This window comes from Parambassis ranga, chromosome 21 (assembly GCF_900634625.1).
Source record: "Parambassis ranga chromosome 21, fParRan2.1, whole genome shotgun sequence".
Classification (NCBI taxonomy): Eukaryota; Metazoa; Chordata; class Actinopteri; family Ambassidae; genus Parambassis; species Parambassis ranga.
Window position 1 is genome coordinate 10,533,552 of NC_041041.1, and position 24,680 is coordinate 10,558,231.

Consider the following 24,680-nt stretch of genomic DNA (forward strand, 5'->3'; position numbering starts at 1 on the left):
TTACCAGCTTAAATGGTAAACATGTTATTCTGGCACCAGACAGAGTCTTTTTTTTCACAGTCTCTGGCTGCTTTGTGGCTAAATGGTGACTCACCTGTCCAGACAGCCTGGTTTCTAAAAGAAAACCTTCTGTAGTTTCACACTATATGATGACCTGCATTTACAATGAAAATGTTTGGATGCTACAGGCGTAATAATTAGCCATTAAATCTTGGTTTTGATAGAGACATTTGCAGGGTGGCTCTGTAGAATGTGGTACACCCATGTAAACTTACAATACATCACAAATTTCAGTTGGTGCATATTTTTTCAGAAATAAGATCATGATTGGTCCATGGTAAAGGGTGGGACTTCACCCCTCTAGAACTGTGATCATTCGCCCTGTAGAGCTGCCAACATGGCTGTCTCTTGTTTTACTCAGATGCATAATGCATTCATTTGCTTGTCTACTCTCATACATAACGCTGTGTCAACACGCTCTTCAGCCCTGTAAGTAAAATCATCATTAATGCAAAAAGCATTAAAACCACTCAGACTTGAGTGAACGATAAAACTATTAATTATTAAAAGCAGTTACAAAACTAAACATAGGCCAGAGAAGGCGAAAATAATTAGAGACTTTTCTTTAAAAGTTTTAATCTCTTTAATGATGTTGACAAAAATAACAGGAAAAGACTCAGTGGTCATGTGTAAAGTATTCATTAAATTAAGTGAAGCAAATGAAACACGTGTTGTGTTTTAATCTTTAATCTTTTCCTGTGCAGTGATTTGTCTAGAGCTGTATATACTGTATGCATTTCTTTAACATAATATATATATATTATACAATTTATAAACAAGGTAAGATTGTAGTAATCTACATGATAAGTTCCTAATATAATAATAAATCATTAAAATAATCTTATCATTTAATATTAGATAATATTTTTATAGGAGGGTCATATGCTTCTCAATAGAGGCCTTAATATAATCTATTTAAAACTTTAATTATTCATATAATTTCATATTTCTTTTTACATAATAAAATATTGTATACACAAGGCAAGTTTTTTTCACAGCAGTTCACATTGGTTGGTAAACCCATGTCTCTTATGTATGGCTTTAAAATCAATAATCAGGACAAAATAACAGTTTTTTTGTTGAGCAGTGTTTTCAGTGAGTGAGTTAGTGTGTTTATAATAGCAGACATGGTGGCAGAGTAATGTGTCAATGCATTCACACTTTGGTCACAAGGGGAGGCTCCCGAAGCTGCCTCAGCAGCTTTTAGCAGACAAACGTAGTTCATGACGACCGCATCCACCTTGGCTACCACCTCGCGCCGTTCCCTTTCGATACCCAGGCCCTCCACCAGCGACATGCAGGCTTGTGTTAAGCAACACAGTGTGTGGAAGCTGTGCGTCAGAGTGAGCAGCAGCTCCTCTGGGCTGCTATACTCCGTGGCCATCTGACTGCAGGCACCACTCAGCACTTTGGCCTGCATGAACAGCAGCTGGGAGAAGTTTTCCATGTCAGCTTCGTTGACTTCCGGCATGTCACCTCTGGACATCTGCCGTACACTGGATCGTAGCACACCGATCATCTCTAAGGCATCCTTCCGTGCAAGTGCGAACCCTGTGTGAAGGCTGTATGTTTTTCCCTTCATTGAATTTATGTGAGCTAACCTTGCTTCTAGGTTCATGTTGTTCATAGGCGTGGCCCCTTTCAACTTAGTATCTCCCTTCCTATCAAGTAAGGGCATCTCTCTATCTTCATCAGCACTGTTTGACTTTGTCCTGAGGAAGCAGTGACTGAACGGCCCATGGCACCTCCATGTACCTGCATCCGTCCTCACTGTTGTTGACTCTGGCAGCAATGGAGAGACCCCTCTTGGCTGCCGTCTACCCGATAAAGTAGAGGCGACTGAACCCTGGGACAAGCTTTTGGGTAAGGTTTTGGCAGAGAATGTCCTCCACACTTTTGGGGGATCTTTAGACTGACCTTCCTGCTTCCCTGTAAGAGTGGCTTTGGTCTTTTCTAATAGTACTTCTAAGCTCCTGGAACCTGGCATTAAGGTGCTCCAGCTCCTCCTGAGCATCCGAACCCTGCGTGGCTTCATGAGGCTGCCTGTTGTTGGGTCATGTGAAGATCCGCTTGAGGGGAAAGCCATGGCTTCTGGGTCGGGCTCAAGGCCAACCTGTGTTAGCCCACTGGGCTCTGTGCTACTTTGTAATGATGAAGGTGACATGATTGTGGTGGTGGTACTGGTCTCATTACAGAGAGCTAAAGATGACTCTTTCCCAGCCTTCTTCAGCTGTGTGCAAGCTACACTAGGGGTAGTAGGAAAACAAAAAGAACTGTTAAGCATCCAGTCTTTGTTGTTTTTTGTGCAAATTATAAGACAAAAAATGCAGTTAATTTCATTTAAGAAGAGATATTTGAATTTCTGGCTTATAAGATTAGCAGACATTAGGGTACATCAAAAGTAAATTATAGCGGAAACAAAAATCATAGAACGAAAGAAAGAGTGTTTCCTAACATGTCCTCCAAATCTCTTATAATGGTGGTCATTGGAGGCAAGTAAGGTACACTTTATGTTTCTGAATAATAAACTTTCTTAAATGTTCCTTTTATTCTTTTTTATGCACTTCATGCACAGACAGAGATTAGAGGGAAAACCCTCTTGTTAGTTTTACCTGTGGTTTCTTTTATCTTGGGCATTCTGTGACTGCCGTCCCGTGTAATCCCAAACCCTGGCTCAACACTGGTAGCAGCGTGGATCTTCCTCAGCAGGGTGGGGTCCACAGGATGTCCAGCCTTCCCATGTCCCGGGGCACCATAAGCTTTCTCCTCGGCAGTTACATAACTCAGCCCCTTGAGCGAGGACTCTGAGAGTACATGCATATTATCTGTGGCACAAAGGGGAGAATCCATTGGAGTGACACAGCTGCTGCTGCCTGTGCTGCAGCCGGCATCTATGGAGGAGCACTGTGAACTTTGCAGAGAATGAAGGCCTTCACTTTGTATTGATGACATGCGCTTGCTCACGTGATACTCGTATAACCGTGTGACGTCTTGCTCTGATGGTGGGAGCTTCATTTGCTGCTGCTCGCTCTCTTGTGAAGTGGTGTCTCCCTCTGCAGGGACTGGCCCTTTGGATGGGGAGAGGAGATGAGCATTTAACTGTTGGCTTCTTTCATCTAAGTCCTGTTTCTCTCCCTTTGCTGTCAACCTGTCTGCGTGGGAAGCCTGTGAGTCATTCACACATTCTGGAGCGAGATTCTCTGCCATTTTGTTTCCGGGCACTCTCTGCTGCCATTTTTGATGCCTGTCTTTAAAGTGAATTCGCCCCAGATCAAGTTGATTCACGTAATAGGAATCTCTCACAGTGAAAGCATTATACCTCCCCACGAGGTGAGTAGGCTCTTCCTTAGCAGGGTCTTGAGATACTACATGTGATTTATCAGCGGAATCACAGGTGTCTCCTTGGATTCTGCTGTCTGTCTCCCTCTGTTTCCCTCTCTGCCTGCTCATTACCGAGCCCATGTGCATCTTAGTGAAGTATTCACTGACTGATTTAATTTCCATAGTCTCTGGCTCCATCTCACCACCATCCGAGTGAAACATCTGTGAAGATGCAACAGCAGAGGATTTCGCCTCCTCCTCCTGAGGCTCTTGGGGGTCATACTGCGCAGCTCCAGCTCCGCCATCACTCGCCGTACTCACTTCTGCCTTTTCCTCATTCACAGCATGGTACCCCTCTGCCATGGCCATGTGCAATCTCAGGTGGTTCTCTGAGTGTCTCTGAGCGGTGGCCAGCTCGGAGCTCTCTGTCATCTCAGAGGAGTTTGTCTCATTGCCGGAATCTGAAGACTCAGGACTAAATGCTCGTGATATTTGGACACCTGTGTACCACAGAAAGACAAACACCATGTTAACATCTTTGTCTGATTGAGAATAATATAATAATGACACACAAAACAGCATGGACATGAGAAAAAGGGTTAAATCTTTGAAATAGTTTGAAATAAATTGAAATTTGAAATAAATCATAAATGTGTATATATCATAAAGTTTAAATCAGGGGGTTAGATCTATATAATACTCAACTGTCAACAACCTAACAACTTAACTGATAGTCCATTATGGCTGAAAATGCCATGCAAACTTGCATGCCTTTGGTTTGCCACAGAAGCTGTACTGCGTATTATAAAAAGATCCAGAGTAAAATTGTTGGCGCCCCTTATAATTAAATAGAATTTGAATCAGATTTGTGTCACAGGAATTTTCAGTCTCTTAATTATCTCATCATTTCTTCTGCCTATTGAAAAGGAGAAGTAGTCGCTGCGCTGATTGATTGATTATTAGAAAAAAAGATGAAGTTGCCATGAAACTACTAGTAGAATCCTAAAAATAGGGTATACTGCTCCGATTGCACCAATTGCATAAAGAGGCGCTGCCCATCAGTAAGCAGTTGGACTTAATGAAATGCATACCTCATCCACCTTTTTAAACATTTTGCAAGAAATGAAACTAAATGCCTTTCTCTAACTGTTTGGACAGATACTGGCAAACTGGTGACATTTAATGCAAAACATGCCTTGTAGCCAGATCTTCCTGTGACCATTATTAGGAAAGTTAAGGTTCAACCTGATTGGACCGGGCTTCAGGGGGAAAATGGGCTGAACAGAAAGATGCAGAAAACAAAGACCCAGACAGAAAAAGATCTTGAAAAAAACTGCCACACTGCTTCTGGTTTCCCTTTGGTGAAAATGAAACTAAATGCTTAAATACAGCTTTTACACACGGAAAAAAGAAGCTTTCAAAGAACACTATTGCTATTGTGAAACATAGAGGTGACTCAGTTGTGTTACAGGGACAAATAAGTATAATAAATCAAGAGATTTTTGTTTGAGGTGAATGGATGAGATGGTAACACTGGACCTTTTAAAGTGGTCTGCTACACCGAAAGTCAAATGTGTCTGTAGTTTTGGACTGTCGAGTTTTTATGGTACTAATTATACTGATCAACATTATGATTCACAAAACAAGAACACATGTTGGCAAAATGAATGATACAATAACAAACGTAAATAAAAAAAATGAATGAAAAAATACTCACAAATGGAAACATAGAACAAAATGGGCTTTATTGAAAAAAACAACAACAAATCAAAAGTGAATGGCTGGAGCATGTGTGGTGTTAATGAATGAATGTTACAATAGTATAAGGAGAACCTGTGCTACTCTCTGACTGTGCTGGACTCTGCTCCTCAGATGCAGCAAGGGCCTCCAGTGCCTGTAAGGTGGATACCACTGCATCATCCAGAGGCTCCCCGGGGCCCTCTGCTCCATGGGTGGGCACTGAATCTATGAGAGACACTGGGATATCATTGCGGGCTCCTTGGGCCCCCTGCTGCTCCTCCTCGTCAGAGCTGTCCCTGAAACCAGGAGGAGGAGCAGCGATGGCCATGTTAAGAGAGTGTAGCAGTACGTCATTGTCCTCCTCATCATTACCCTCCGGAGGGGGAGGGAGAGAGGTCAAGTCAATGATGTCATCACTGGACCCTGAGAGCGAGAGCAGTGTAGGCTTGTCAATGTCACTCATCACCATGTCTTCCTCACAGCTGATGTCATCCTCATCCTCTGCATCATCTGTTGTCTCTGCATAGCAGATATCATGCAGCAGCGGCTCCTCGATGCACTCTGTGGGACCAAAGATTTTAGTGGAGTACTGATACCCATCCTCTATGGCATCCATCATCCTATAGTCCTCCTCAAGGCGCCTGTACATGTGGCTGTGATTGTCTAGGATCTCTGGGCCTTCATCCATCAGTCTTTGGTAGCCCAGATTTTGTGGGTTTATACTGTCCAAGGGAGGGTCTCCAAATATGAAGGAGACCTTTGCACTCCTGGAGTCCTGGGGTTTCTGCCTAGGGACGTTGAGATAAGTTTGGGAGCACGGGATTCTACAGCATTCTGCCCTCTCTGACATGTGCATCAGGTGCTGGGGCTGGTGAATTTCCGTGACATAGACTGGCTGGCTTTCACATCTGCTGTGGTCGAGGAATTCACACTCCTGGTCTGCATAATCTTGGCTGCACCTCTGGTTGTTTCTGTCGTCGGATCCTTTATGTGGTGTGCTGTAAGTGCACTCAATGGCCTGATAGTTCTGTTTTACCCTGGCTGCATGGCCTGTAAAGAGGAACAGGAAATGATTAGACAGGTCTAGTTTCTAACAAGTCATTTTGTGATTGTTTCACAACATACTTGTTTCCATGCTGTCTGTGTTTTTGGCCACATTGAAAATGGAGCGCCGAGAGTCCACCAGTAATCTGTAGTAGCCAGCAGTCAGACAGGCCAGATTCATCGCATCAACAGACTCCATTAAGAGAGTGATGGGCTGTGAAATAGGCAGACAATCAGATGACAATAAGCAGAAAATAAAAAAAAGGGGAGGGTGAGGTTTCACAATGATGTTGTAGTGACTGCTGAACAGACTTACTGATGTGAGAGTAAAAACCACAGAACATATTTAGAAAATCAGACAAGAGCTGCAAGATTTATTATTAACCTTTACGTCCAGAACATGCAGCTCCACTCTAACTCTGTTCTCATCTTCAGTGTACATCTCGATGCGGTTGACATGACTGAAATCAGCCAGCAGTGCCACCAGGTTTGTTTTGGTGTTAATCACATGACTAATGCCATATTTAGGCCCCACCAGCAAAGTCACTTCTGTGTGCTTCTCGCCTTGCTGTAAAAGGGAAGAGAGAAAGAGAGATATACATGATATACATCTCTACTCCAACATGTAGCTGCACACAGTCTAAGGCTGCAATGTGGTTTTACTCACTACAAGTGTGGATTTAAACACACGTCCTCCATAAAGCCTCAAGTCACTGAGATACTTCAGATAGTGAACCTTTGCCTGCAAAGCAGTCAGCTGGAAGGCAGAAACGCAACACAGTTATTTCAAAACTCGCCACTAGGAGGCAGTCAAGAGTCAGATGCGGTGCAAGAGAGAGAAACGGAGAGGGAAGAAAAAGAGAAGCCTGTACCTTTTTACCAGGTGGCACCAGGTTTTGGTTGGTTTTGAGGATGTGTGTGAGGGCTTTTTTGATGTTCTTCTCTTTCATGCTTGACAACACAGCAGGAGGCAGGAACAGTGCCAGACCCCACTCCTTCCTACAGACGCATAATTCATGAAGATTTTAAAAAGGTCACTTAGTCACTGTGAAACACATACAAATCAAAATTCTTGACTGGTGATCAATTGACTTCATCCAGAGGCGGTGCATTGATTTACTGACAGTCTGCAGTCAGAATCATTACCTAACCAAGGATGTATCTTCTGGTACTGCAGCAGAACAACGCTAGTGGGATCATTATTATTTTACAGTGTAACAGCTCTTGAATAAGTTACTAGAAAAAAATAAAAAGGCTCTGTATTACGAGACATGCAGGGTATTGTGAAATCCAATCTACTTACTCGATGTACTTCAGGGAAACTTTCTGGGACTGCTTAGTATTGATGGTTAGAATATACATTTGCAGGGCAGCCAGACGGAGGGCGGTGTCATATTTCAGCTCTGACCCAAATCTCTCCAATACCACATCATTACAGCTCTGGAGAAGCCAGAGAGGGAAAGGTTACACTTCAGTCAATCATGATATTTAAGATGACAACAGCACGTATAATCCTGTGGACTTCACATAAACAATATTTAATTCCTCCTCAAACTACCTGAACATAGAGGTACTCAAAGGCTACTGCGTCTCTCTTCAACAGCTCTACGGGATCCTTTGGGACAAACGTAATCCGAAAAAAGCACTTCATCTTGTGTGACCCTGGCCTCTGTGTCACCTAGAGCACAAGTCAAAGATAAGGAGGGTCCCATTAATCATGAAGTGTTTGCATCTGGAGTATGTCCAATAAAAAGTAAAGAACATTACAGGTGATTTGTCAGAGGCTTATATATGCAGAACCAAAGAGTCTGCCAGGATTATTATCATGAAGATTCAAGAGGTAGTTGACATTTTTAAAAATAAGCTTTTGTAAATTGCCTTCTCAGAGAGGTAGATCAGTATCACTCATTGAAACTATTAGTATATAAATTGTGCAGCAGGAGCCAGAAGATGGTATGGTTAGCTTAGCTTATCACAGAGACAATAGCTGCATTCCAAATCAGGAGCAACTTTCCTTTGGAGGATGCACGAGTAGTAGTTAAATGACATGGTGTGGCCTGTTTCTTAGATGCGTCACCAGACGTCAGTTGCCTAGCAACAGTGACAGCTACAGTTGATTTAAAGTTGTGTTGTTAGTGGAGTCCACCAACCATCAAGAGTGCACAATGAATCTTATGATAGACTGAGACATGAAAAATCCACGACTTAGTTACAAGGGGACTTTTAATGCTGCTGTGACTAAACTGGCCTTCAGGCTGTCTGTTTGTTAGCAGAAAGCAGTGACACCACTGGTTTATGCTACAGCCACAGATGTTGTTAACATGTTAACATCTCTTGAGCTATTTTCATGCATCAACACTGAATCTGGCTCTGTGTGCAGGAGTCTTCATTAATGAAGACTGTTTTTCGCATTGTAGTGTCAGCTATGCAGTAGAAAGAAACATCCTGGCCAGCCAAAAATCATTTTAGGAGCTGGCTAAATACAGTTTCTTAAATGCCAGTGGGACTGATCTGGATCACACATATACAGTTTCAAGGCAGCACAGCATGTGTGATGTATTAATCCTTTCGAACACCTATTAATGGAATGAAAAGTCCAGTCCTCTTTTTTTTCCACATTAAAAAGATACAGCTCCTATTGTGCTGTACTTTGAATGCAGATTAACCTTTCCATATAGTTGCATTGAAAAAGATCTGCCTCACCTGAGTTAGCATCTCCTGCTCATGCAGGAGCATGAGTTTGCTGGCAGATCCCTCAGCTCTTTGCTCGAGCATCAGAGAGAAGTGCTCGATGCTCTTAATGGACAGCTTCTCTTGCAGTGTTAAGATGACATCCTTTCACATAGACAATGTCACAGTTAATACAACATGAGAACCGTGCAGCTGCAGCAGCATCCTTACGCTCCGCTCAAGGCAATAACTGTAAATCAGTTTCACAGCTGGACACACATACAAATACATCAGAAACTCAGTAGAAGCAAAACAATGCAAATGTGAGTCACGAACAGCCCCACCCCACCCCACCGCTTTACAGTTTATTATGCGCTATTATCATAATTTCAGTTTAGATAAGGCTGTGAAGGCCACAGTGAAGAGTTTGCCCTTTTTAATGTACAGTCCGAATGTGACCGAACATTCAACATTTAAACTGAACATCACTTTAGATTACGTAACAGCATTTCAGAGTGAAGAGAGGTTCTTCCCACCAACCTTAATGGATGTGTTGCTGTCGAATCTAAATGATTTAGTCTGCCCGTTCTCCAGGTACACCTTCAGAACATTTGGCATAAAAAGAAGGGAGTTGTCCTTCACAGTTTCCTGCGGGTAGAATAAGAATCATATGATCAAAGCAGTCCCACTTTTTCTAGCTGAACATTCAGTTCTTCGTCTCTCACTGTTGTATGTGTACAATATGAAGCTATAGCCAGGAGACAGTTGGCTTGGCTTAATAGATTTGGAACAGGGCAAACATCCAACCTGGCTCTGGCTAAAGGTAATACAACCCACCTAATTAGCTCACTAATTACCACTTTACATCTCAAGATGACAGTAATTATTCAGGAAGTAATGAGTCCATGTAACACCTATCTGCTCACTAATCACAAATGAAGAATTAACGAAGGAAATTTCATTTTTTTATTTTACTTCTGTAAATTAAAATGAGGCCAGTTGTCATTTGGCGGGTCTGTTTTTGACTACTTCCTTAATTGCACTTTGGCGTCATGGTCAAGTGAATGTGGGTAAAGTACTTTAGTCTCCACCAGATGTATTATTACAGATTAGATACATCTCGCGCCACATAACAGCAGATATTTTCTGATGTAACATGTAAATCAGGAAGGTGGTTCCGGTCTTTGCTAAAGCTAAGTGGAACTGCATAAGAGTGTTATTCAGCATCTCTGAAAGAAATGAGCATATTTTCCAAAATATCAGAGGTCATGAATGAGACCTAATGTAATTATATGACATATTTTGAGACATTTTCGTGGAATTACTCAGAAGTACGAGTGACACATCCTCTTTAACAATCCCTTCTTATTTTCTAGTTACTCTCTTAAAAATCCATTTCCTCTGTGACTCACTCACAATATGGGGAAGCTCTTTTGTGAGAGGTTCCCCTATTTTTTCTGTCAACCTACACCCACATGATCAAATGATAAAGTGTGACAAAATAAAAGACGAGGGTGATTTTTTTTCCCTCTTATCTTCATTATACGTTCTTGTTTCTGTCATTTGCTCTTCAAAACTTTGACGTGAACAGAATGAAATAGTGTTGGGTGTGACTTACTGGGACCTGTCCGTTGATGATGACCTCTTCAGCAAAGCGGACTTTAACAGGATTAGTCTTTAACTTGGCCTTTTTGGCTGCGCTGATGAAAGCCGATTTGGGTGACTTTTAGAGACAAAGAAGGAGAAAAAAGCATGAGTTTAAAGGACAATCATCTGCTTCAGATGAGTCATGTATATTTTTTTTAATTCATTGCACAAGTCAAGGACATGTTTTCTTCTTGAAACATGACAGCCTTCCATTACACTCTGTGCTGATGCAATTAATGTGGCACTGTGTACGGGCATCAGAGGGAGGACACCCTCACTCTCATTATGTCATTGAGCCAGCACAGAAACCACAGGTAAACAGAAGCGATTACTCGCCTGGGTAATAACAGTTTAACTGTTTTACTCTTGTGTTTTAAGTAGCTGTTTAAAGACCCTCTTCTCGCTCAGCATCTAACGAAAATGAGAAACTGAAATGAACAGATGAACGCTGCATGGTTTAAAACACTATAATTACTGTTACCTTCTTGCCACACAAGCGTCAACACACTGCATTCTGTTTTCTGTGGGCATGCGCTGCTGCTTTGAATCTATTTTTGGAGGGAATTCAAGCATAATTCCATTTCTACTGACTTATTATGTGATCTGTAAACAAAGGCCAAATATATGCTCCTGGCACTGTGTGTGCACCACCATCTGCTGCTCTGTGGCTCCAGTAAATGTTGATGTGGCGGGTTCATGTGAGGATCTGAGGCCACAACATGAGAAGACTTGGAGGGAGTGCAGCGATTGGACTGTCTTTGAGTTAGCTGAGCTCTAACACTTCACTAAGGCAATTTTGATTCTGTGCCAGCGCAAAACATATGGCATGATTAATGACTTGCTTTCATCGAGTCAACAAAATAATCAGCCCCAAACACATGAATAGCCTATTTGAATGTATTTGCTTTCATTCATAGAGGATGGGGAAACTTACTGGGTATGGCTGAACAACAGTCAGCAATATGGATTCCTTGCAGCTCCTGCAGGACACAAAAAATGCTTTTATTTAAAGATTAATTTTTTATAAACATGATAACCAACAGAAAAAAGAACAAAACAAAAAACAAAAAAATATATAAAAACAAAAAAGAAATGCTTAAAGGAACAATTATATTTGTGTCAAAACATGTTATCCTTGGGAGTTAGCATGCTAACCAGCTAGTGTAATGCCAGTATATAACACTAGATGGGGCAGTGAGTTGAATCTAGTCCTGCAGAAAAGAGTAGAAGCAGCACTAAATGTTCATAATATAGGTCACATTCAGCATAACAGAGGCAAAGACAAGTGAAGCTGGAGACATCTCTTGGCAACTATAAGATTGAGTCATGTTACCTCTACTTTGGATTTATATCACATTAACACCTGGTTAGCTAGTTGGCTAGCTAACAGAGCACAGTCAATACAATACTGAATGAGTGCTAACACACTGTAGCAGTCCTATGATTAGTAAGAGCCATTTTTCTAAATAGTAACACTAGTCATTTACATCTGAACGATACTGTTGGCCTTAACTGACCAGATGGATCACTTCACACGATGATGTCATTGCAGGTGTGTGTTCCATAATCAGAGGTGTGATGTAGCATCAGTGGCTACTGTGGTGCATTAGGCTGTGCCTGATGGGTTGTGACTACATTTGCTGTTGGTTTAAATCCAACAAAAATCTCCCAACTTGAACAGGCTATGTGAGATTACCCTTTGTGTGATATGGAGTCTTTGTGGACATGTGGACATCAATAACACAACATTCAGAAAAGGTGCTATCACTTTTGATTTGTTTGTTTGTTTGTTTGTTCCTTTAATTGAAACATTTGGCAGACATCACACTGGACAGCAGAAGGACAAGCATGTCCCAGCGATGCTCCTGGCAGCTCTGTCCTGTCCACTGTAGTGCGTTGTTTTACCGCAGAGACGAAGCCCATTCAAGGCCACAGGGACGGTCAAGGAGTGGCCACATCGACACTTTTCCTTGTACTAATGTACTGTTTACAGACAGCTTTGCAGGTCATACAAGGACCCAAACACTCGCAGGCAGCCACTCAGCTGCATCAGTGAAATTAATCTAATGAGATGCTTGAAAAAGCATCAACACCGGTGTACATCTAAATCACAGTGAATGGAGCAGGTGGCTGGAATAATGTGCCGTATCTATCCAGCTGAAATATGGTGACAGACAAGGTAATGTGAGACTCCTTAGGTCACAAAAAAACTGAGAGGAAAAAAAAAAAAACCTAACACAGCGATAATGTATCCCCCTCCCTTGGATGTTCTGGTTTTAATGTGTTGCAGCATTGGCTGAACGCTGATTTAATGTGGCTAAATAAGACATTAATTAAAAATAGCATTAGAATTAAGCAGCACTCAATTATCTACAACAGGTTTAACACCAGGCAAACCTCACCTTAGTGTGTTGTCATACCTTACAAGGTCGATAACCCTCTCCCTGGGTGCTGAACTGACCGGCTCATCATTAATCATGATGATCTCGTCCCCTGGGACCAGCTTGCCTTCGGATGGACCCCCTGCCAAAACACACCCCAAACAAGGCTTAAGTGGTACAAATTGCGCACAGACGTACCATTTCTCTTGATTTTCTTGGTGTCCTGTCTTGTAGCTCAAAGCCCTAATGAATGCTGACTCATTGAGAGCTCCTAAAAATCAATGAATCATCGGTGTAAACCACACAGCCCCGGTGGGTTTTCCCCCCTGGCTGCGATTTTTTTTTATTTTTATCTTGTGTTGATACAGTAAATGGCCACAGACTGAATCAGTCCCTGTTGCATTACATGTGACCGTGCTGGGTCACATTACCTGGTGTGACTGAGCGGACCACCACAGGTTTCTCACTGCCTGCCACAAATCCAAAGCCAAGCACGGGGTCCCGTCTCATCTCCACCTTCCTGGGCGCTGGTGGCACAAACTTGTCTCCGTCCAGACGAACTTCCTCCAGGGAACTGCTCTGGGAGACGTGGCTGTGAGAATGATGAAAAAGGAAACTCATTGTTGTTTTGTTGTAAATAATATTTGAAACTACCGTTTCTTATATGTGCATGTGCACTTTGATTCTTATAATATGAGCAGTGGTCAAAGATCTGCCATGGAGCACCTGGGTGACAAATGAGTGGAATAGTTCAATTCCTCATTCCTGTACGAGGAAAACGTTATAGACTTTATGCATCATCACCCCACAAGAGCTGTATGACTCATCTCCCTCTATACCGGGCCACAAACTTATCAATCATCCATCGTATAAATTAAGGAGATAAAAAGAAATTTGTGTATTTGAACGTAATACTAATTGGTTGTTTTCTCTATATACCCAGAATGCTTAAAGAAAAGACGGCAGATTCAGTTTTGGAAAGAACCTAAAAATAGAAAATGTGGGCGATGCTGATCAAGCTCTACTGTTTGTATTTGCACACTACACACAGCCAATATCTGTTTTACCGAGAATCTGTGCTACCCGCACTGGTATGTTGTAGACAACAGGCAGTGGCCTTGCCACAGTAATAGAGATGGAGGATGGGTATAATGCGGAGTGTCATGTTGTTCCTGCTTACCCCCGCCATCAGTAACTGGCTACAAAAAAAGGACTTTTTGATCCTTTGCTTCATTTAACCTGATCAATGCGTGCTTTTAATCTCCTTAATCTCCCTTCTTAAGCTCAAAAGATGTTCACAAACTGCATTCACATATTCTGTGATCAGAGCTTGTGCAGACTCTCTCTGCACTCTCCCTGGCTGCAAACGCAGCACCACCACCATCTCTGTATGGTGCCAACAATGTTGGTTAATTAAAGCTGTGGGCAGACAGTGTGTAATTCACAGTTATTCTTGACACATGTACTATTCACCACTAAATACTAACAATTAATCTTTCAGGGCACAAAGACACAGTGAGATCTGTCAATCACCTTCCTAATACTGTGTGAAAGAGAAAAAACCTAGCAATAACAAGGACGACAAGTTCAGAGATGTTAAGTGAATATTTTGGAGGATTGGAGGATCACAAATAAACATGCGACCTGCAAAGTGGTGGAAAGAACTGTGTTGTAGTATTGACAGTTCAACATGAGCCACAACTGAAGCCAGTCTCTGTGATAATAAGCATGTAACTATGATGGAACCACAACAGTTTTAAATAACCAGAAATCTTGTTACAGCTTATCGTGCACTAAATCAACCATGTACCACATAAATATTCAAGACACTTATTTCTATTCAAATAACCAAAAAATAAGAAGACAGCATTCCCCTTCACATGAATGGTTTTTTGCCTTTATCAACATTTATTCAAATTAAGACAACATACACAAATCTAATGTGGATGAAGCTCTTATTGCTCCTTCACTCCTTTGTTTTTCTCTGTGTGCTTTGTCAGGGAGACAAAAATAATACTAGTCCATTTTGTACAGTATTTTTTTTTCCTACAAAAACCAAAACCCAGCAGTTGGATGCTGCCTGGAGCATTTTATTTGCTCATTACACAAACACCTCACATGTAATGTGTGCCAAACGTATTATGCAGAGGCAATAATACACGCATTTAACTAAAGTAAGAGAGTTTTTATTAAAATATGACAAAGCCCCAGAGTCTTCTATTGGTCTCATTGGAAATACATTTAAATAAAGGCATACAAAACAGTGTCATCCTCTTCCTGTATGCAAATTATGAGGCTGTTTTTGTGTTTGTTGTAAACTTAATAAAATCTCACACAAATGACAAAAGCAGCCAACAAGTGATTACAAAAAAAACCTCTCATTCGATGCTTTTTGTCAAAACATATTTGTACTTCTCCAAATAAATGTAAATGTGCATGAGAGTAAAAGTAGGCTCGCAGGAAGCTAAAGGCAAAGCATCTCATATTCTCTCAGATGTTGTACAGTGCCACAGCAGCAGTAGTATCTGCCCCAATAGCAAAAACTATTGATTTTTGTGCCACATTTGAAATATGGAAGGAAAATATTTGAATTAAAGAGGAGACAGTTTGGATGAAACTGAAATTTGTTGGATAAAAATAACGACAACCTTATGCATATGATGTAAGTAGACTGAAAAACTGGAGCTATAGTTAAAACGAATGATCCCTCTATCACCATACTGTTATGATGAAGCTCCATGATTAAGGAAATGAATCACCATCACTTATGTCATAGATCAGTTACAGTTACAAATATAGCATCATGTTACCTCTAATTTAATGCCATGACACCAGGAAGCCAAGCTTTGATTCATTAATCTGGATCATTTATAAGACTTCTTCTTCATATTTTGATCAGATGTCAAAAACAAATACTGCATACCTGACAGAAGATCTTTCTGAGATGCATTTAGTTTAAATTTGTGTGTCTGCTTTATCTCCCATACAAGACTCTCACCAGATTGTGCACAAATCAAAACCATATGGACCTGTGCATCCAGGAAGAATACTGTCTCCTCCCCTGCACGGCCACCTGCTAAACATGGCTGGAGTCCCATTGTGCAGACAGCCATGCATCTAATGGTCTCTAATCATACCCATTAGCTAAGCTAGTGTAGCTCCACAACAATCTATATAGCAATCACAAAGCTGTGTTGGGAAGTTTTTTTTTATATATATATATACAGAGAATGCATAAAAATAAGACATTCTGGCCTTTGTTCGTGTGAAGCTTATTATTAAAATCAATATCCTGTTACTCTTGTTTGAAAGCCTGTTTTGACAGGAGACTCACAGCTTGATGGAGCCAAGGAGGTTGTGTCTGTCTTGCGTTAAACACAACCTTTATTATATCTATTTTAGCTTTGACACTGACTCTTCCTGTAAAAAAAAAATAAATTAACTACTGTTCATTTTCTGAACCTCTTAAATGAAGTGAATTAAAAACAACAAGAGTCAGTTTTAGTAATGAGCCTTGGGCTTAAGAGTTAGTTCATTGAACTAATTTACAAGAAGTTAAATATGTCATTTGTCTGATAACATTAATCCACTCTGCTCAGCTGCTCCTTCACTTTTTTGTTACATCAGTCGTCAAACTCACATCTATTAAATACTGCGTGTCAAAGTGTAAATATTAAATGCCTACTACTTTATTCATGTGCTCCTGTCACGCAGACCAGACATGTGTTCTATTGAGAAATAAAACAATTTAGCATCAGCACCCCGGGCAGCTATGACAAAACTCAGACAGCCAATGACACTCACAGAAAGACAGGCAGACAGACATTTGATTATTCATGAGTCTCAAATTTAGAAAAAGAAAAGCTAGAGCCAAAACCAGCCTCCATGATGTGCCTCATGCAGACACACGCTCTGTATCCAGCACTTTCACTGCTCCTTACTTCTTATATAACTCGTCTGACATCACGCTTCTCATGCTATAACCCATGTGTGACAAGTGCTCACCTTCTATTCTCTGCATTATTTCTTATTTTCTCACACAGGAAAAATGCATCCATCATTTTTACATATCAATGAAATAATAATTAAATTAATCATTTTACAGACATACTGTGAGCAGGTTGATAGTGAATTGCATTTTTTCACAACGTAGTTCAGCATAGCTCCACAGATAAAACAAGCAAACACTCACTTGTTACGCAACTGTGCACAAACACCTATAAAGATCCAGTGGAGAGTTTTTTTTTTTTTTACCTGCCTGTACAGATTTCCAGAAGTGCCAATTATGAAAGATCAATTACGCTGATACCACTATGACCCGGCATCCTCTGAGGAACAGATCAAAACAAGCCCCCCTCTTGGGCAGGTGGATTTTCTTCAGTGGAAGCAGCAGCAGCAAGCAAACACACACACACACACAGTCACAATCTCGAAACCCTCTTCTGCATTTGGGAGACTGCACGAGGAGTATTGTGGGTGTGCGAGAGTGTGAGAGAGAGTGAGAGTAGGCAGGGGCAGAGCGTGCGCAGCAGCGGCAGCAGAGGGAGTGCAGAATCAGTATTCTGAATGCACAGATGGAGACAGTGTGGAGGCAGTGACGTGGCTGGAATAATTACAAGTTGGCAAAGCGTCTGAAACATCTGGGACAGAGAGGGAGAAAGAGAGAGCACCCCCCTTGGTTTCTTTAAACACAGGGCACTTACTTGATGTAGCAGTCACGTCCCTCTCTATTGGTGCCCATGTCCCATCCATTTGGGGGTCCCTGCGAAGCACTCCAGGTCCCCGAAGGGGGCGGCCAGCCTGAGGATTTGGTCCTGTGGCTGAGAAAATCAAATAATTATATATTAAAAATGTGTGTTGTTGTTAAATAATATATGAATCAAAATAAATAAATAGTGGCAGCACAAAGTGATTCAACCCAAGTGATAAGGGGCTGTCCGATTCCAGCGTGATAAACAATGTTCCATGGCCAAAGCTCACTCAGTGAATACAAATCAAATTAATTACGTAAGCTAGACACACACAGGCGGAGTTGTCATGCCTCACTCTTGTGCTTTGAGAGGCATGAAATTGGTTTTACTTCTACATGTCAGCACATTCTTTATAAAAAAAAACCCTGAAGAATTCTCTTATAAAGTACTTATTTGATTTGCTCAATTCTGGCACGACTTGATAAAGTTTATCAGAGAATATAACAACGAAAAACAGATAATTGTAGCCAATTGTGTGGCACAGTGTAAATCTCAGCTTCAGCTGATTTTTTGATTTTACCAACAATTGTGCATAGTCATGTCCTTGCGCCCTGAGTTTGCCTAGTGCGGGTATTCAGGAGAGCTGTAATTGGTTAAAATGTTTCCATCTGTCTTTTTTGTCTGCACCCCACTCCCTCTCTCTTTTGTTCCCCTTATCGCTGTCTTTTGTGTCTGCACACTGGTGATGCTATGAAAGCAGTGGCAGTAAGTTATGTCACTTCAAAGGCTTGTCTGCCATGTAACAGGGCTCTTCACATTCATTATTCAAAGCCCCTCTTTCTTTCCCTCTAAATGTTTCCCCTGTTACTGTACCGCCGAGCATAAATTGTGCGCTGCATGCTTGTATATATGTGTGAGAGCGTGTTGTGTTTGTATAGGCGCACGTGTCTGTTTCATGAGATATGCATAAAATACTGCCATACTGTTTCTCAACGCAATGTATAAGCCGAGAGCCAGCCACAAAAATAATGCAGCCTAAGCTAGAGCACAGCTCCAAAGTCACCTAGACGTACAAACACAAGACACCTAAGTGCTACTGGGTGCATTAAATCATCATTAATTCATAAAGACAAAAACTGTATTTTTCCTTTGTACACCACATTTGAAGTCAGCCCCTGAACACAGGAAGCAATCAGATTTTTTCCCAATACTCTGATGTGTTTGGGGGATATTAGTGTTTCCACATGGATATGGATTTATTTGACCGACAGTACATTAGCTGGCTACAGGCCTCCGTGGTGTATATTTAGCACATTTCCTGCAGCTCAAATGATGTGTGTGGACACACAATTGGATACTGTCTGACACCGCGGGGAGCCATGTTCACCTTATTGATGAGTCCTCCTTGTACCCAACAGCCAATGTAGTCAAGAGATGCATAAAAAGATTGGACATTTTTCATTCAGAATAACACCTTAAACAACAACATTTATCCAAAATCCCACAAAACACGCATTGGTACTCACAGTTTCAGAAGCTGCGCCTTGAAAATATGTTTCTGAACTGACAAATAGTTCCAAAAAATCCATTTTCTGTCTCTCGGCAGCAGTGTCTCAGCATTAACGGTGCAGTGATGGATACTGTGATCTTTGATTTCTTTTGTCTGCAGACAGGAGGTGCATTATGCCACCTCCAGTCGCAGCATTCCAGCCTAACGGAGTAGCTGAAAAGGTTCAGCCACTGGTGGACAGTGAAACCGATCTTCCTCAGCAAGCATTAATAAATAATGCCTGCACAGTCACATCGGACTAAGTAATCAAGCGCCAAGTAGGCAAACCATGCTGCACAATTCATGAACAGGTTACCCAAGAGTCAGGGTGAGGACAATTAAAAGAATGTAGAAGCAAATGTACAAATGTAGGTTAGTGAAGGAATTACATTTTAACCACAGAGGGCACAATTTTGGTATTCTGCACATCTCTGTTGTCTGTTGCACTAGTTTGATGTTAGGGTGTGTGTGTGTGTGTGTGTGGTGGGGGGGGGGTGGAGGGGGGTTACTGACATACAGATTGTTTTATAAAAACTCAGTTGTAATTGAAAAGTAGTACTACTTCAATTTAAATAAAACTGTAAAATTTAAAAATGCAAACAGAAAAGACTAGAGATTAAAATAGGGTAGATATACACAAAAAATATGTGTAGTATAGTGTAGTAAACCTACTGTAAAACGAAGATCCTGTAGTAGTGCAGATTAAATACTGTACATGTAGTACTGGAGTTTCAACTGCTGTAATAATACTATACTATAGATCCTGCTAGTGTCATAGTCAAAATTACAGCAAACGTTATGAGCTATGTTTTAATGTTAGCAACTACACTTAGCTCATAAAATTAACAATCAATAAGACGCATTAGCACTAAGCCTGTGCAGCAGACATCAAGGTTTTATAGCCTAAATTGGACGATTACAGTTTTCTTTACTGTTGCATCTGTCTTGATCTCTTTATTAAGATGAACAGATATTTCAGTTGAGGGTTTTAATTTTGCAGTCTGAGAGATGAGGAAAAGATCACTTCTCAGTCCCTTATAAAAAATGCATGAACAATGTGATCCTTGCTTTATCACTGTAGTTCACTTTCGCTTTCATCTCTCTCAACGCATGCTCGTCGCCAAAGAAGCATTCTACTGTTATATGAAGGCTGGAATTCTGTTAATGTAGGGAGTAACTATGCATTATAGACAAGCCACTGCAAAGAGGAGGTGCATTCCAACACAAACACTCAAGTTAGTTTGAATAATTTACACCGACGATCTCCATTAGGGCTGGCTATAGGAAACCATGCTCTAGTACCACATGTCTGCCTGTTTGCACCTTGACAGCAAAATAAATGTGTTTTTTTATGGCGTCTTTTAGAACATTTTTTTTTCTTGTGCGTCAATGTCTTCCATTATCTGCAAAATATGTTGATTGCCAAAGGACCAAGCTCTGCATTTCCCTTTTTGGTTCCTTCCAAGCATTGCACTGGAGAAGGTTCCTCAGGTTAAGACATACTAATTGAATTATTTGTTGTGCATTCATGCCATCATGAATGAAACATCACGCTTTAATTCAGCGCTGTGACTTTTGATGTGATTGAGGCACCCAGCATTGTATTAAGCTTTCCTTCAGAATGTATCAACACATATAACCATACATTAAATAGATATAAATAGATTGCCACTAACTGAAAACAGACGCACAAATCTGAAGTAAGGCTGGCTTAAGATACAAGGTGAAGAGGCCTGTGACGCCGCTTTCTTACTGCACTTGAATTAGGCAGACATTTATGCAGAGATAGACCTCTAATGTGATTCTGTTTGGATATGAAATCTGTGGAGAGACAGCAGACGGGATGACCATCTCCTGGGAGGAGGCCGGGGGGGTGTAGTGGAGCAGAGAAGTGGCTCAGACAGAGAGGAACCTCTCTGATTAGAGGCCTTATTCCCTCTGCCTGTATCCCCAGAAAGACGCTGCCTTTTTGTTTCATCTGCCCTACGCTTGTCTTCTCTCCAACCACCACCTTGGCTCTAATTCTTTGGTCAACATGGCAGCTAAATCTGCTGTTTGCATTGTTTTCGCTGCTATTTATAAGTCATAGAAATTGCTCAGTTTTACTCTGCTGTTCTTGTACAGTCTGTGACTCACTGTCTTTGTCTATCCTGCATTATAGACAGACATGCTGGCTGACACGCTGATGTATACTTTGCCCCACTTAGTGCCATTATACAACAAAATAGAAAATTTCTGCAGAACACACTTCATAATAAGAGTCTGTTTTCCCCATTTATTTCTGTGTTTGTCTTTGTAAGCACTGATATTGTTGCCATGGGCAACTGCACTATCCTGAGCAGCTCTGTGGTGCCTCTATATAGAACAATTTTTGGTTAGTTAATCTCCTCTGGGTGGGAATAAAACAGCATCTGGGAAACAGCCCACCCACCATCATCCTCCTGCTATTTTTCACTGTGTATAAAGGCTCAGTGTCCCACTGCCTGTAGGTTACCTGGACATCACCATTATCTTGCAAAAGATGTGAAAGCTGGAGCTTCCTCTAAGACTTATAACATGCAACATATAGAAAGTCTTATTATGCAGTATGAATACAGTACAAAGTCGCTCATACATCTGATACTGAACTGATAATTAACATGTAGAGAGATCCAAAACTTCTTATTTCATTACTACACTGCATTTTCCTGAGGTCTACTTTGCTCTACAGTGCTCAATGTAAAACATTAACCAAATATAGTGATGAACTTACCCCGTGGGCACTGAACTAGACATGGATTCTCAGGCGCCTCTTTGTGCTACTCGCTGCTTTTATGCTAAAAGCTCTAAAGGACAGGACAAAATAAATGGCTGGCTAAGACCTCATCCAGCAGACAGTTGCCTTCCATTTCTGACCCAGAGTCATTTCTGATCCACTCCTCCTCTGAGAGCGACCGATTTGTACAGCTAACTATGACAGATCTTTTCATCTCCATGTCCTCTCTGATGAACATTTAGGCTAATCAATTTGTGTTCAGACCAATGATTTCCTGTGCAAAAAGTTTGCAGTCAAAACATGTTGAACAATGGCAATGGCATTATGGATTTTTTTTTGGATGAGAAACACAGCCAGCGAGCTGAAACAAAATCATGCAGTCCAACTAAATTTACTTGTTCATCCATATTATTTATGTTGGTGGAAACTAGCTGTAGGGCTGACTAAAAATTGTTTCAGTGTGATACAATAAGCTACAATCCCTTTTTATAGATGCAGCGTGCTATCACCTCCATGAGCACAGTTCTGCTACCCTATGGAGTCAGGCAAGCTCTGTGATAGAATGATAATTTACACTTTCTTCATAAATATGTGAGGTCCTTGTTCATTATCTCCACAGTATACTGTTGCTGCCGAACCATTTATAACACCCACGGAGTGAGTGAGTATCAAAGGTGTAACAGTGCTTAGAGTTAAGTTAAGCCACAATTCTCTGCTGAAAGATCAAAAGAAAGTAGCTTAAACAACTTTGGTCAAATGGCTCAAACTTGCTTTTGTACAAAGAAGTTGAAGAAAACGGCAAGTTTGTTATCTTTCAAAAAAAGGTCTTCAAATGTGTGGAAATGTTGGCTGGATTTTAACACAACAAAGAATGAAGACAAATGAAAGCATGAGAGTTCTTTTGTTTCTGACAGCAGACACATCTGGGGGCGTTGTAAAGCAGGAAGAAGAGACAATGAGGGGAAACATTGCCTTTCGTGTTGCTGTCTAAATACATACAGGGGTGTGTGTGTGTGTGTGGGGGGGGGGGGGGTTGCTGCACAGTGTTCTATCAACCTTTGCAAAGCAGCATCCTGCTGACTTATATTCCAACTGGCAGCTGAGAGGGAGAAAAGCAAATAAAACGCTATAGTGTATAGTCGCGGTAACTCATAACCAGGGATAGCACTGTGTGGCAATATTAACAGTGACAGCATGCAGTGACGTTTGTGCTCCACTGGGAGCCACATCATAGCCACTGCTATGGAGGGATGCTAACTGGAAACACAGTATTCCAATTATATTTCACAACTGTGTCATATGGAAATATAAATAATATCAATATAAATATGTTTTGCCTAATGATTTCCTGCCTGCTCATGATCAACCAGCAACGCTTGTGGATGATGACTCAGGAGTGGAATTATATGGCTCTGAATGGGCATTCCAGTTACACACACATATCTTATTTAATATCTTCATGTTTATCATCAGCTGTTCTCCCCACCAGTGGTCTGTGGTGCTTCTGATGGAGCCAAATCCCTTAGGAGGATTAATGTCCACTGGGGCAGATCAGCTCAATCTAGCAGACCCATGGGTGCATAAGGTGAGGTGTCAGCCCTGGGGATGAATTCTTCAGGACTCAGTTTAACGTCACACAAATAAAACCCTTCTATCTCCCGAAACCATATTCTCTGTCCTCTTCTACACTAGAATATATGTATTTTATTTTCATCCTTCTCTTAAGGCCGTGTGAACTTGGCAGATCATATTTAATGATCGTAATAAACAATAACAAAATCACAATGAGATGTTTATTTAGGAAAGAAAATGCAAAGAAAAAAACATTACCATTAGCTCAAGAACTGGAGTAATTAATAATTTAAAAGACCAGCAGCTGATTTTCTTAATTATTGTAATGGGTTTATGACATTAGAGAACAAACAATGTCTGCATTATGAGTAATGTATGAACTTCCATACAGTTTCTATACATGAACCGCATCAGCTTCTACATCCACCCCCACTCCCTTCTACCTCACTTGCTCATTCATTTCACATCATACATGACTGCACAACTTGCTCCTATAAACGATCAATAACTCAGCATTTTTAATCCCACATGTGATTCCTGTGTCACTCTTTGAAATCTCAGAACATACAGCAGGAGAAAGAACAGGCACATCCACAGGCAGGCAAATACATACAGAGCAGCGTCAGTCGGACTCACCCTGACAGCTTTGGCATCTTCACAAAGCTGAACACATCCATGTGTGCTGCAGACTGCAGTCAAGGTCTACACATTCACCATCTACTTCACTCCATTGTCCCACACTGTCTTTGGCAACGTGGAATAAATAATTCAGGGAAAAAAGTGCAGCTTCCACAAGTCAGGTGGAGAGATTAGTCCTGTTGTCTGGGCTTCTGCATGGCTGAGTGATTGCTGTGTCCTCGCCTCAGCAGCGCAAATCCACAGCCCATGGAAAAGGATCTGGCAGCGCAGCTTCCCCTGCGTACATCCTTCAAAGCATGCCTCTGTTAGCTGCATTAAGCCACCTTCATTTAATTTCCATCGCGGTGGAATGATGTGCGGGAGCCGCACAGTAACAACAGCTTTGGAGAGAGGCAGAGAGAGCCAGAGGAAGGGAGGGAGGGAGGGACAGTGGTGGCGGTAGAGGTGGTGGTGGGAGACGAGCGTGGAAGAGGAATGTGAGAGGATGTTGAGCTTGTGTGGTAGCACAGGCAGAAGAATTGCTACTAAGGAGGACGCAGCCAGTTTTTAAGAATTCCCCAAGAGACAGTCTGATCAATCACTAAAGCCATGTGGTGGGTTTTTTTTTCAAC

General features: G+C 41.4%; 1 protein-coding gene across 1 annotated transcript; it reads right to left on the minus strand.

Moving 5' to 3' along the window:
• Positions 1–941: 941 nt before the first annotated feature.
• On the minus strand, positions 942–24,107 carry LOC114426394 (FERM and PDZ domain-containing protein 4). The gene is made up of 17 exons (XM_028393777.1): positions 24,067–24,107; positions 17,567–17,683; positions 13,295–13,455; positions 12,903–13,005; positions 11,417–11,462; positions 10,454–10,558; positions 9,376–9,483; positions 8,869–9,000; positions 7,724–7,843; positions 7,469–7,605; positions 7,038–7,164; positions 6,833–6,922; positions 6,551–6,733; positions 6,247–6,379; positions 5,215–6,171; positions 2,673–3,881; positions 942–2,301 (listed from the first exon to the last, which is right to left on the minus strand). The coding sequence occupies exons 1-17, from the start codon at positions 24,105–24,107 to the stop codon at positions 1,115–1,117; spliced, it is 4,956 nt and encodes a 1,651-aa protein (XP_028249578.1). The 3' UTR covers positions 942–1,114.
• Positions 24,108–24,680: the final 573 nt, after the last annotated feature.

What these genes read in the sequence shown, in the direction of transcription:
- LOC114426394 (XM_028393777.1), bottom strand. Translation starts at nt 24,107, where the DNA reads ATGGATGTGTTCAGCTTTGTGAAGATGCCAAAGCTGTCAGG. An exon ending in CTGTTGTTCAGCCATACCCA is followed by an intron (nt 10,559 to 11,416) that starts GTAAGTTTCCCC and finishes TGTCTCTAAAAG; the next exon opens with TCACCCAAATCGGCTTTCAT. An exon ending in ACAGTCAGAGAGTAGCACAG is followed by an intron (nt 3,882 to 5,214) that starts GTTCTCCTTATA and finishes TGTGGTACACAG; the next exon opens with GTGTCCAAATATCACGAGCA.